General features: G+C 38.1%; 2 protein-coding genes across 4 annotated transcripts; both read left to right on the forward strand.

The window, feature by feature from the left end:
* The first annotated feature begins 2,704 nt into the window (after window positions 1-2,704).
* On the forward strand, window positions 2,705-3,320 carry LOC119765334. Its single transcript, XM_038248982.1, has 3 exons — window positions 2,705-2,798; window positions 2,859-2,999; window positions 3,057-3,320. The coding sequence occupies exons 2-3, from the start codon at window positions 2,880-2,882 to the stop codon at window positions 3,288-3,290; spliced, it is 354 nt and encodes a 117-aa protein (XP_038104910.1). The 5' UTR covers window positions 2,705-2,798; window positions 2,859-2,879; the 3' UTR covers window positions 3,291-3,320.
* A 1,752-nt stretch (window positions 3,321-5,072) lies between these two features.
* Window positions 5,073-12,732, forward strand: LOC6047984 (zinc finger protein 471). 3 transcript variants are annotated; one of them, XM_038249083.1, is made up of 3 exons: window positions 5,073-5,347; window positions 5,408-6,096; window positions 12,553-12,732. In XM_038249083.1, exons 1-3 carry the CDS (start codon window positions 5,198-5,200, stop codon window positions 12,710-12,712), a joined length of 999 nt encoding a protein of 332 aa, XP_038105011.1. In that variant the 5' UTR covers window positions 5,073-5,197; the 3' UTR covers window positions 12,713-12,732. The 3 variants fall into 3 exon arrangements, with proteins under 3 accessions (XP_038105011.1, XP_038105010.1, XP_038105012.1); XM_038249082.1 differs by lacking the exon at window positions 12,553-12,732 and adding an exon at window positions 6,157-6,553 and having other exon boundaries at window positions 5,090-5,347; XM_038249084.1 differs by lacking the exons at window positions 5,073-5,347; window positions 5,408-6,096 and adding exons at window positions 11,507-11,789; window positions 11,850-12,496.
* The last annotated feature ends 112 nt before the right edge of the window (window positions 12,733-12,844 follow it).

A 12,844-nucleotide genomic window follows, 5' to 3' on the forward strand; every position in this document is an offset into this window, starting at 1 on the left:
GAAAATACAATGTCCTGGACAAGGAGGGAAGGTACAACGCCCAGTTGGTGAAGGAAATCTTCCTCAAGAGCAACACCTTTGACAGGCAGCAAGTCGATGAGGTTGTGGATTTGTGCTACGGTGACCCCAAGGGGACGACCTTGAAGGAAAACGTGGCCGAAGCTACCAAGTGTTTCTTCGCGAACAAGAAGTTTAAGCTTATGTAAACAGTAAATTATTCAAATGTTTTAGAATATTTTGAAATAAATCTCGCTTCTCTAAATTTGTGATTGCTTCCACCGAAATACGAACCGAAGCTCTTTGCATGAGAGTCCATTTGTGTACCACTGCACTACGAGCTAGAGAGCCATATAGGCTCTCTACCTAGAGGTATTATTGATAGCTGAGAGGCAGATCGCCACATTTCTTTCGCCATTGCTTTACAAACTGGCCAACTAGTATAAGGCGTATGAAATTGATCATTAGTAGACACACACACAAAATAATATTACTGTAATGGCAAAAGTAACTTGCTGTTGAAATAAAAGGTGGTCGAAATTTGCAACATTAAAAGCTTTTTTCTTGTTTTTAATATGAAAACTATTACTGCTACAGTTTTTAAAAATCTCATTGCTAACTGATTTAAAAGTTTTAACTTTTAAGTCCACTGCACAGCAAAAAATAATGTAAAAATGGAAGCTTTAAAATGGAATGTTTATAAAAGGAATGTGCAATTTTACATCTGTTTTAGACGAATTGCTACTGAAAATTTAGCCTGACACATTTTACTCTTTAAATGTTAATTGTTTCGACGGAAGGTGCAATTTTTCGTCATCTAAGATGCAATATTGCACACAATAGTGTTCGAAAGACAGCAAATTTTACAACTGTCAAAAGTTGTTGTTGTGAATGTTGGAGAAAGTTGCTGGTCGTACAATTTCTTTCATTTTGTCGGTCTCGTGTAACCGTGCACGCCAAAGTCCAAAATGTAAACAAACATTTTGGTAGTGCCGGTGGTGAGTGAGTTGTCCACGAAGCGAATCAAATCCGGACACGGCCACAGCCAGGAGTCGGACGCGGACACTTTTGTGAGCCAATACAGCAGTAGCGGAAGGTGGGTGGTGCCGGTGCCGGACGAGGTCGGGGGGAAAGTTGGTTTTCGGAAAGGACAAGGCCATGCCCAAGTAACCACAAGCACTAAATTGAAGTATTTATTCAGTACTAAATCAGCACTCGAATGTTTTGAAGTAGTAAATAAGCTTTGCGAATGCTTCAAAGTACCAAAACTTTGCAGCATTACAACTGGCATTAAATCACCATTTACGACCTTGAAAATGTGCTTCAAAGCATTTGATGTTTATCAACAAAGTAACCCATCGATACGGGAAACATTTCATCCAGGCGCGCTCTTATTGACTTTAATCCTTTTCCCGTCATACCGTTCTAGTAAGCGTACGGGCTAAGGCGCAGTTCTCCCAGTGTTCATCAGTTTCATTTTTGCGTGAACTGGTTTCAATTCCCTCTGATTGAAGTGTTTTTTTTTTTGTACAAAAACGCAGCCTGTAATTAAGTCACATTTTTCAAAACATATTCCCATAGCACAAAGGACATTATCAAATATTCTCTGGTAAATTGAATGACTTTTCTCACAAGCAAACAGCTGCTTTCCGGAAGTCTGATACACTTTGTGAAATTTTGCCAACCGTGAACCAAGCACTCCTCGGAAAAGCAGTTCCCGTTAGCCGTTAGCCAGTGCTTGTCCCTTTTAACCCGTAATTGTACTGCCCTTGACTGGCTGGCCGCAATTTGCTGAGTGATAATCGATAATTTCCGTCCAACGAAATCACAACGGAAACTCGAAACAGCAGAATGAAAGTCTTAGTTAATGTTCGATGCATCAACCACATTGATTAAAACTTTCAAAACAAACACTCAATTCCGAATACATCAGTTGGCTGGCGCGCATCCTGGAGATCGACGAGAAAAATGTAAGAATAACATCAAAGTGTCACACTCACACATGAAACGCAACAGGAGAAAAAAAAAACAAAGGAGGCCCACCACCAAGTGTGAGTGGAGCAGCTGTTCTTTTTTTCCCCTGCCTTGACGTCGATAAAGCAGTTTGTTTTTGTTCGAGCTTTCGGCGAAGCATTGAATCGGCAACACTGTGCGCCACTTGAAATATTTCTCAAGGGAAAAGTGCTGATTAAATGTTTTGAAGCATTATTTGCTGGTATTAAATGCCAATATAATGCTGATTTAATGCTGCTATTTAGTGCTTCGCGGTTACTTGGGCGGTGGCGTACCGTAAGAATCGGTACAGCTTGGACGCGGAAGTTGGCCAATGCGTTAAATACAAAAAAAAAGATTGAAAACATACTGTTTTAATATCAAAATATTGAAATAAAATCCATCACATTTTTCGGGATTTAGGATGGCACAAATACTAGTACCGGAGAAAATATCTGCTCTTTTTAATAAAAATAAATTTGGTGAAGAAACTCTTCCATAAACGCAACACCTATGAAAGGTAGCAGATCGAAGGGGTGGTGGAATTATGCTACGGTGAAAAACGCTAAAATTTTGCATCACTCACTCAAAACTTGCAAGACTACATTTGTTTTTTTTTTTGGTTATTCTATTTAATTATACAACCTGTTCCGAAAAGTTGAAAAGGTCATTGATAACAAAATGCATTTTTTTCTTTCACATCACATCTTCCAGGAGACAGTCAGTTTTTGTAAAGAATTCCGAGCCAATCAAGTGTTTCGAAATGAAGCTCCTCGCAATTTGCTCAATTTTGTTTTGTTTGTTGTTTTGTAAGTGTAATATTGCATGTATACAAAAAAAATATAATTACGCTTGAATAATCTGAACAGGCAAAACTAAACCAACAGCAAATGGAAACCATCAACGGATTCGCCAAAGATTGCTTCAAAGAGCTGAACATTCCAAGCGATTCGAATTTACTCGCGAGAGCTTTGAAAACTAAATTAACGACTTTCAGCGATCAGGACATCGTAAGAACACAATTCGTGACCTTGAACAAACTGTAAGCATTAACCTAATAATTGCAGGACTTTCTCGCCTGCATGGGAAAAAAGGTTGGAGCGCTGGACGCGGAGGGAGTCTATCATTCGCAGCCGATCGAGGGCTTCTTTCTGCAGAGCGGAAACACCTTCAACAAGCAGGAAATGGTCGACGTGGTCGAGATTTGCATCGGCCAGCAGGTTAGGGGAACGCCTTACAAGGATAACGTGGCAAAGTTTAACAAGTGTTTCTATGAGAACAAGAAATTTGATTTGATGTAGATTAGGTGAGAACAATGAATAAAAACAGTGTTTTTAAAAGCCATTTAAGAAATTTTGGTTTCTGTTTTTATTTTATAAAAAAAAAAGATAAAATAGTTACGGAGTTGATTTGAAGCAGCGCGCGCACGCCTTGCAGGATTATTCGTGTTTCTAGCGTATTTTTCGGTGATTGGTGTTTTTTATGCTTTAATTATGGCATTAATTGTTTTACGATTTTAAAAGCACTTCCTATATCATCGTTGATCAGAAGGCACGGCGTCGGGTAATTTTTGCATTATTTTTTCAAATGTGTTAAATTTTCACGGTGAAAAAGACTTTTCTATAGAATAATGTATCGAAACGCTGACACTTAGGATAGACCCTTAGTGCGCTGGCCACGAGGAGGTCCAGACTCGTTTTTTTGCATTTCCATCTCTTTCCAAATTTTCGTTGTATAGCTTCGTTGTATAGTTAAGATTCAATTGTTAGTAGCGGGACCTCGCGGTTGCTCTGCATCGTGTTTTTCGGACCCTATTGTTTGATGTTTTATTTTTCATAAGCCCTTCTTTTATCATCTTTGATCGGAAGGCACGCCGCCGGTTTAGTTCGCGGTGTCCTGTTCTCTTTTAGTTCAAATTCTTTGATTGTAATAATTTATTTCAACTGGCAGTTTAAGTATTAACTCATCAAACTATCCCTTTTATGAACAGTATAGCGTATTTTATTTACTATTTTTGAAATTTGTTCGCGTTTTTAAATGGTACAAACAGTAAAAATATACTGATAACTCCATCCCATAGCACTACTGCTCGGTTGGCACGCGTTCGATTAAAAAACTTTTTAATCAATCAATTATTTATCTTTCCGCAGCCGGCTGCCTAAGATTTTTTTAAAATTTCAACCGATAAACAAATTGCTTAAAGTCACATCACATACTACAGTGAATCCTGACCTCATACCCATCTTACTGACCCCTCAAAACTTATGTGATACTTTGTCGGAGACGCAGCCGATTTAGCGGTCTCCATCACTCAAGTATCGGAATAACATTCCCATCCACTTCCCCGTGTCTTACCACTGGTCGTGGCCGGCGTCGGTATTGATCAGCATGTTCATCTGTGGTCCACGGAGCAATTTTGGGGGCTTCTGGTCAATAATGAAGTAGCATCTACGGGTAGACACCAATGCTATTATATGCTGATTTTAGGTTATGTTCCGGCTTTCAGTCATTCAAAATCCATTTCGGAACCTCTTTCTGAACTTTTCCGTAGATTCGATTAATACAGAAACTTTTTATTCGAATCCTAGAAAAAGTAGAAGGAGCAAAGTGATGTTTGCTTGTGACCAACAGAAAAAAACAAAAAAAAAACGAAATCGAGAAAATAATTGGGTACTAAAGCCTTATGTCAATTTTTATGTACAACGGTAAAAAACACGATTAAAAACCATTTCTGATCACTTTTTTTCATTTTAATGCAAAATTTTTTTTTGACAAGACAACATTTTTTCGATGGATCAACTATGGTCCCCTTGGAACGAGCTGTCAAGTAGGACCTTTTCTGTCAAGAAGGACCGCTAAGTTAATTTTTCAAAATTGATTTAAAAAACCATTTTAAACTCTTTGTGGTCGTACAAATGGTTATTGTACTCAGAAAAATAAGCATTATCGCTGTAAACAATAACATCACCAATCTAAGCTTCATTTTAGGACCCAATTGCGAAAAGCTAGAGAATTGCTGAAATCAAATCTCTCTTTTTAAGAACCTCGATAGCTTGACGATAGACGCAATTTTCTTACCACTGGCAGCGGCTTTGACAGTTGATACCTTTTTGTTGGTAAACAACTGCTTAATGCTAAATAAAAACAAGTCGGATAACAAACTGGTCGAGTTTGATTGTTACTAATAAACAACATTAGTTGTAAAACAATGAGTTCGGAACTAATTATTGGTGATACTGAATCTTGTTTAAAACCATGCCGTTTGTGCCTACGAGAATACAAAAATGATTTCATGCAAGACATCTTCACGGAGGAATCCAACTTGGAAGAGCGCGTAATAAAGGCAGTTTCGGTTGAGGTGAGAGTAACATTGAATGAATTGTATTTTATGTTTTATTTGCCAAGTCTATGATTTCAGCCCTCTCGCGCTGATCCAATGACCCACATTTGCTCAAACTGTAACGCCCTAGTCGCCCTGATCATCGACTTTCGAACTGCTTGTCGACAAGCCAACGATCTTTTAAAAAGCGAAACTTATAGAACTGTACGATCTTCTACCTGGGAACGCCCAAATGCGGAAGAAACGTTCCGCCGAGCTGCCAACCTAGTTCAAGAACATCGCTATGAAGTCAAAGCTCTACTGAAGAGCAACAAATGTCACGTTGGCGAAGCCACACAAAATTTCCTGGAGGACGTCGAGTGTGAACCGGAAACACCACAATATCTCGAGCAAGACGACGAATCTCCCTCTTCGCCGGAAGAATCTTCCATAGCAGCTCGACTTACATGCGGAAAGCGAGGCCGTGAAAAGATCATGTGCCCCATTTGCGGCGAGATGGTGTCGCTGGAGACCCTCGAAGGCCACCAGAACCGGCACGCCGGGGTGCAACCTTTCACGTGCGATATTCCAGGCTGCGGGGCAAAGTTGTACTCCCAGCTTGCCCTGCGGCAGCACCGCAGTCGGCACAAGTCTGCGAGCAAGTTCTACGACTGTGGAGTGTGCGGCAAGCGGATCAAGAGCGCGGCCTATTGGTTGATCCATCGGAAGAGCCACACGGAAGAGCCGCGGTTTTCGTGCGATATTTGCGGGAAAAAGTTCCACCGGAAGTGAGTTCGTAAAAACGGTTGAATTAAAGCTAAATTAAAATGAAATTACTATTTTTACAGATACAAGCTGAAACAGCACTCCACGGTGCACTCCGGAATTGCAGAGTTTCAGTGTGAAATTTGCGGCAAATATTTTACCATTAAGCACAACTTGACGGCGCACTACAAGTTACATGCTAGGAAAGATCAAAAAGCAATGACAAACAGAAACTTTAACGAAAAATAAGCAAATGCAAAAAAGCGAAACTTCAAGACTACGCGCACATTTTTTCTTCAATAGTAGCCTATCCTAAGTAGTACAGTACTTGTTCGGTAACTGGGATGAGAACGTAGCCTAGTTACCGAATGCTGCTCGCTAACTGGGCTGAACGGAAAATGTCGAGGGGACCACCAACGCATTATATTTTCTTAGTGAAATATAAAAATAAAAGTTATCTAAATTTAAGTTTAGAGCCAATTCTTCATGTTTTCTTGAACCATGACTTGGAATTTCACAAAAACAACAAAAAAAATTTCGTTTATTACACCTGCTTGTTGCATCCTTTGACCCCTATCATTTTGGTTTGTTTTTATTTTTTGACGTTTGTTTGCTTTTTTAAGGTATCGAGCGGTTTAGTGATTGTACACGGGGGGGGGGAGGTTGAGGGTGGGGCGGGTGTTGAGAATATACCGAACAACTACTGTATTTTAAGAATAATGGCCTATCTACAATCACTTAGCTTAGAACATCTAAGTAAAGTAGTTACTTAGGAAAGTCTGCAACTTACGTTCGTCATCCACAATCAACTTAGAAAACTTGCTGGGCTGATATACGTTGCTATGCAGTTGTTTGTTTACCTTTGATATGGAAACGTCAACTTACCGTAGATTTTGAAATTTTCCAAACCAAACGTCAGTTTCTAATTTGATTACTTTTCCATTGTAGAAACTCAGATTCATTTCCATTGATTCAAATTCCTAAGCTAAGCGAAATTTTCTAAGCTAAGTGATTGTAGATAGGCCATAAGCCGCATGAGGAATACGACGAGTGCGGAAAAATTCGATTTATGCAACGAAAAGAACTTCTTGCAACTCCGAAATGAAACTTTTTACTTTTTTATCCTACTAAAGTGATTAAATGGACTTTTTATCCGCTTCAAAAAGGGTACTGTATATAACACTCATTTGAGTTGAGAAAAGTTCATCTTTTCAGAACGTCATTTTGGCCCGGTACTAAACAGTCGTCTTTTCGTAATTGTAAAGTATACAATTGATAAAAAATTCGCAATTCGCAGTTTTCAGCGTAAGAACGGGCCTTGACCGATCTTATGCACCAGGTTCCCGACAAACACGCACTGCCCTTACACCTACATCTCACCCTTGCTCTGAGTCAGTACGAGCAACACGCTTTGAGTGTTCGTGCCAGGCATGCACACCTTCTTTTCCGGTTACGCATTTTAACTCGGCCGGGGGTGGTACATTGCGTAGGGTTTGATGTAAGTATAAGCGCCTAACCATCTATAATGTGCCTGTCAACTTTCATTAAGGGGTTACATACATGTAAAAAATCACAAAATTTCATATTTCAGAAAATTCACTAAATTCGTTAAAATGATGATTTTCAATCACTCCTGAAAGTTTCATCAAAACATTTCGTGACTGAACTGAGTAAGAGACGATTTAAGTTCACAATTTTACCGAACTGTCAAATTGTGTGAACATTTTTCTCTAAAAACCGAGTTGATTTACGGGTGCCACGTTATCTCGAGATTGGATGGACCAAATTGGCTGAAATTTGGGTTGAAGACTCCCAAGACATATCCGGTGTGCATGACGAAGCCCGATTTTGAAATTTTGCTTTTTTAAAAAAATACAAAAATCAAAAACCGCCTATTTTTTATATGAAAAACATCAAAATATTTTTATCTTTTTAAAATTTAAGTTTTTGAAAATCGACCTTCGTCATGCACACAGGACCGATTCAACGAGTCTTTACCAAAATTTTGAGGCAATTTGATCAAAGCAGTGTTGAGATATCGTGGCACCCGTTTCTTGAAACTGCAAACTTAAAATAGCTATATCTCGGTAATGGTACGTCCAAATGTCTTCATATTTATTTTGTTAGTAGATAAAAATTTATGTTAATGCCCTGCAAAAAGATTTAAAAAATAGTTCGAATGTGTGATCATACCAACCTCTGACATTTTTGACGATTTACATGTATGTAACCACTTAATATATTAAAAGGGTTTATTATCAAAGCAGACAATCGGATTCTGCTGTAGAGACTGTTTAAATTTAGCTGAAATTTCACTTTATGAAAGCTGTAATTCATGATCAAAGAGCTGATAGGCTGAAAATAGAATTCGACGACGTTTTTTCCGCTAGGTTCGCTGTTGTTCCAGCGGTGTTCGGAATGACAGCCCCCTATTGAAGAATTCGACGACGTTTTTTCCGCTAGGTTCGCTGTTGTTCCAGCGGTGTTCGGAATGACAGCCCCCATACAGTTTGAGCAGTTTTTTGGGAAAAATCGCGTTTATAATGAAAAATCAAGCATTTTCAGAAAAGTGGGGTATTGCAAAGTGTGGCAATTTCGCTAACGATCATAATGCGTGGTGATTTGTAGTGATTAATTGTGACTGGTATTTTATTTAAACGATTTTTCTAAAAAGATGATCGATATTTTGGATAACTTGAGTTAAATGTTGCAAAAGTTAAAAGTAATGATGAAATATTATGTAAAAGTGTTTAAACTTTACTTTTCTTCTCGTTTGACAAAAATATTGACCTCAAAAATGCATTTTGGTGATTTTTTGGAAATTTTTGGAAAAATTCGAATAACTAGCAATTTTTTAAGAAAATTATTGTAATTATGCTGTAATATGACTCTTATAGTTTGTTCTATCAATAATACACACATAAGGAGCATTATCAATCAAATAAATCTTATTTAAATCAATTTTTCAAAAGATCTTTTTGTTAAATTTGAGGAAAAAACATGAAAAATTAACTCAGCCCCTATGATTTATACATCATTCGATTCGTTTATGCGATTGCCACACTTTACAATAACTTTCATCGACGTTAAAAAAATATTTGAAGGAAATAAAAATCAAAAACTGCAAAAAAAATAATATTTCCAAGCACGCTGTCATTCCGAACATCGTTGCGTAGTGCTTCTACTCGCCACCAGGATGCGTGCACGTTTCTGTCGAATCTCTCAATACAGTTTGAGCAGTTTTTAGGGAAAAATCGCGTTTATAATGAAAAATCAAGCATTTTCAGAAAAGTGGGGTATTGCAAAGTGTGGCAATTTCGCTAACGATCATAATGCGTGGTGATTTATAGTGATTAATTGTGACTGGTATTTTATTTAAACGATTTTTCTAAAAAGATGATCGATATTTTGGATAACTTGAGTTAAATGTTGCAAAAGTTAAAAGTAATGATGAAATATTATGTAAAAGTGTGTAAACTTTACTTTTCTTCCCGTTTGACCAAAATATTGACCTCAAAAATGCATTTTGGTGATTTTTTGGAATTTTTTGGAAAAATTCGAATGACTAGCAATTTTTTGAGAAATTTATTGTAATTATACTGTAACATGACTCTTATAGTTTGTTCTATCAATAATACACACAAATCAATTTTTCAAAAGATCTTTTGGTAAATTTGAGGAAAAAACATGAAAAATTAACTCAGCCCCTATGATTTATACATCATTCGATTCGTTTATGCGATTGCCACACTTTGCAATAACTTTCATCGACGTTAAAAAATATTTGAAGGAAATAAAAATCAAAAACTGCAAAAAAAAATTATATTTCCAAGCACGCTGTCATTTCAAACATCGTTGCGTAGTGCTTCTACTCGCCACCAGGATGCGTGCACGTTTCTGTCGAATCTCTCAATTGAGTGATTCGATAGAAACGTGCACGCATCCTGGTGGCGAGTAGAAGCACTACGCGACGATGTTCGGAATGACAGCGTGCTTGGAAATATTAATTTTTTGCAGTTTTTGATTTTTATTTCATTCAAATATTTTTTAACATCGATGAGAGTTATTGTAAAATGTGGCAATTGCAAAAACGAATCGAATGATGTATAAATCATAGGGGCTAAGTTGATTTTTCATGCTTTTTCCTCGAATTTACCAAAAAGCTCTTTTGAAAAATTGATTTAAATAAGATTTAATTGATTGATAATGCTCCTCATGTGTGTTTTATTGATAAAACAAACTATTAGAATCATATTACAGCATAATTACAATAATTTTCTAAAAAAATGACCAGTTGTTCGATTTTTTCCAAAAAATTCCAAAAAAATCACCAAACAGCTTTTTTTAAGATCAATATTTTGGTCAAACAGGAAGAAAAGTAATGTTTAAACACTTTTACATTACATTTGATTATTACTTTTAACTTTTGCAACATATAACTCAAGTTATCCAAAATATCGATCATCTTTTTAGAAAAATCATCTAAATAAAATACCAGTCAAAATTAATCGCTACAATTCACCACGCATTATGATCGTTAGCGAAATTGCCACACTTTGCAATACCCCACTTTTCTGAAAATGTTTGATTTTTCATTATAAACGCAGTTTTTCCCTTAAAACTGCTCAAAATGTATGGGGGCTGTCATTCCGAACACCGCTGGAACAACAGCGAACCTAGCGGAAAAAATGTCGTCGAATTCTTCAATAGGCTGAAGAGGGTATGGTTCCCCACTAGTACGTTAAGGAAAAGTTTATTTTTAAGAGAGAAAAGCATTGAGTGGAGTGGAAAAGCATTGAGAGATAAGCGAATCAAAAGTTAGTAAAATCAAAATGAAATTATGTATAATAAATAGAAGAATCAATGAAGAAGTGGAGATAGATGGTAGTTGAAAATAAAATAAAATTAAGAGAAACCCCGTTCTGCGATGCTCAGGTACATCCACAGCAGTTGACTCAACATACTGCGAATCAAAACAATACCGTCTACAATCACAAATTACTTCCCCTTCCCACATTGACGCGACCCTTTCTTCTAGCCGTCTCTACTCTGACCCTCGCTGGTCAAAGGTTTACGAGTCGTTTCCACAGACCACCAGCTAGGTTACACCTTGTCACCATGATGACTAAACCAAGCCAACGTGGAGGTTAGAAAATAGGACACTTGCAAGGAACCAGAGCCATGCTGTTTTGACCAAGATGATCTAACAGCACTACGGATGTAATTGGGCTAATTCCGGGATGTTCCTCGCCGGGGCGTCAACCGAAGTGGCATGCTACAAACACACATACATTTGCTCAGAAATTGGTGCTGAGTCGATATGAATACGTGAAGGTGGGTCAAGGAGGTCAAATTAAGAAGTTTAGTACATATTCGAGTGATTTTATAGCCTTACCTCGTTGAGGTGAGGAAGGCATAAACATTATAAACACCTCGACAAACGCCATTTTCCTATCACTGGCAGTATTTTTGACAGTTGCGACTCCTTTGTTGGTAAACAACTGGAAAATATAAATTTGAACTGGTCAATCGTGTTCAACGAACAACTTTTTTTTGTTGTAGAATAATGAGTTCGGAACTAATTATTGGTGATAGTGAATCTTGTTTAATACCATGCCGTTTGTGCCTACGAGAATACGAAAATGATTTCATGCAAGACATATTCACGGAGGAATCCAACTTGGAAGAGCGCATAATAAAGGCAGTTTCGGTTGAGGTGGGAGAAATATTCATTGAATTGTATTTTATATTTTATTCGTCAATTCTATGATTTCAGCCCTCTTGCGCTGATCCGATGACCTATATCTGCTCAAACTGTAATGCCCTAGTCGCCCTGATCATCGACTTTCGAACTGCTTGTCAGCAAGCCAACGATCTTTTGAAGAGTGAAACTTATAGAACTTTACGATCATCTACCTGGGAACGCTCAAATGCGGAAGAAACGTTCCAAACGGCCGCAAATCTAGTTCAGGAACATTGCTATGAAGTCAAAGCTCTGCTCAAGAGCAACGAATCTCAAGTTGACCAAGAAACGGAAGATTTGTTGATGGACGTCAAGTGTGAACCGGAACTTGGGGAGGACGAAGAACCCACAGAAGAAGCTCAACCTTCCCGCAAAAAAGACGGATCCGTATGCCCCATCTGTGGCGAATTGGTGTCGAAGAAGGCCTTCGAAGGTCACCAGAACCGGCACGCCGGAGTGCAACCTTTTACGTGCGATATTCCTGGCTGTGGGGCAAAATTGTACTCCAAGCATGCCCTTCAGCAGCACCGCAGTCGGCACAACTCTATGAGCAAGACCTTCGATTGCGAAGTGTGCGGGAAGCGGATAAAAGGGGCGGCCTATTGGTTGATCCATCGGAAGAGCCACACGGAAGAGCCGCGGTTTTCGTGCGATGTTTGCGGGAAAAAGTTCCACCGGAAGTTAGTTGGTTTAAAGTGTAGAAATGTAAGCAGAACTAAAATGATTATTTTTTCAGATGCAAGTTGAAACGGCATTCCGCGGTGCACTCCGATAATGCTGAGTTTCGGTGTGAAATTTGTGGTAAATGTTTTAGTGTTAAGTACAATTTGACGGCGCACCACAAGATACATGCTAGGAAAGATCAAAAAGCAACAACAAACTTCACCGAAAAATGAATAAATGCATAACATTGATATTTTCTCTTTTTTCAAGGCTTCTCACTTTTCCTGTCCTGCTGAAGTGATGAAAAAGCTTTCTGACTGCAAAAAAAAAAAAAGTTCAGTAATGTTCATTATACCCAAGTAACA

The sequence above is a fragment of the Culex quinquefasciatus genome, chromosome 1, assembly GCF_015732765.1.
Source record: "Culex quinquefasciatus strain JHB chromosome 1, VPISU_Cqui_1.0_pri_paternal, whole genome shotgun sequence".
Classification (NCBI taxonomy): domain Eukaryota; kingdom Metazoa; phylum Arthropoda; class Insecta; order Diptera; family Culicidae; genus Culex; species Culex quinquefasciatus.

Excerpts from the sequence above, each read along its gene's own strand:
- LOC119765334 (XM_038248982.1), top strand. The coding sequence starts at position 2,880 with ATGGAAACCATCAACGGATTCGCCAAAGATTGCTTCAAAGAGCTGAAC. Across the intron at positions 3,000-3,056 it reads CTTTCAGCGATCAGGACATC|GACTTTCTCGCCTGCATGGG; the intron begins GTAAGAACACAA and ends TAATAATTGCAG.
- LOC6047984 (XM_038249082.1), top strand. The coding sequence starts at position 5,198 with ATGAGTTCGGAACTAATTATTGGTGATACTGAATCTTGTTTAAAACCA. Across the intron at positions 5,348-5,407 it reads TAAAGGCAGTTTCGGTTGAG|CCCTCTCGCGCTGATCCAAT; the intron begins GTGAGAGTAACA and ends CTATGATTTCAG. Across the intron at positions 6,097-6,156 it reads GGGAAAAAGTTCCACCGGAA|ATACAAGCTGAAACAGCACT; the intron begins GTGAGTTCGTAA and ends CTATTTTTACAG.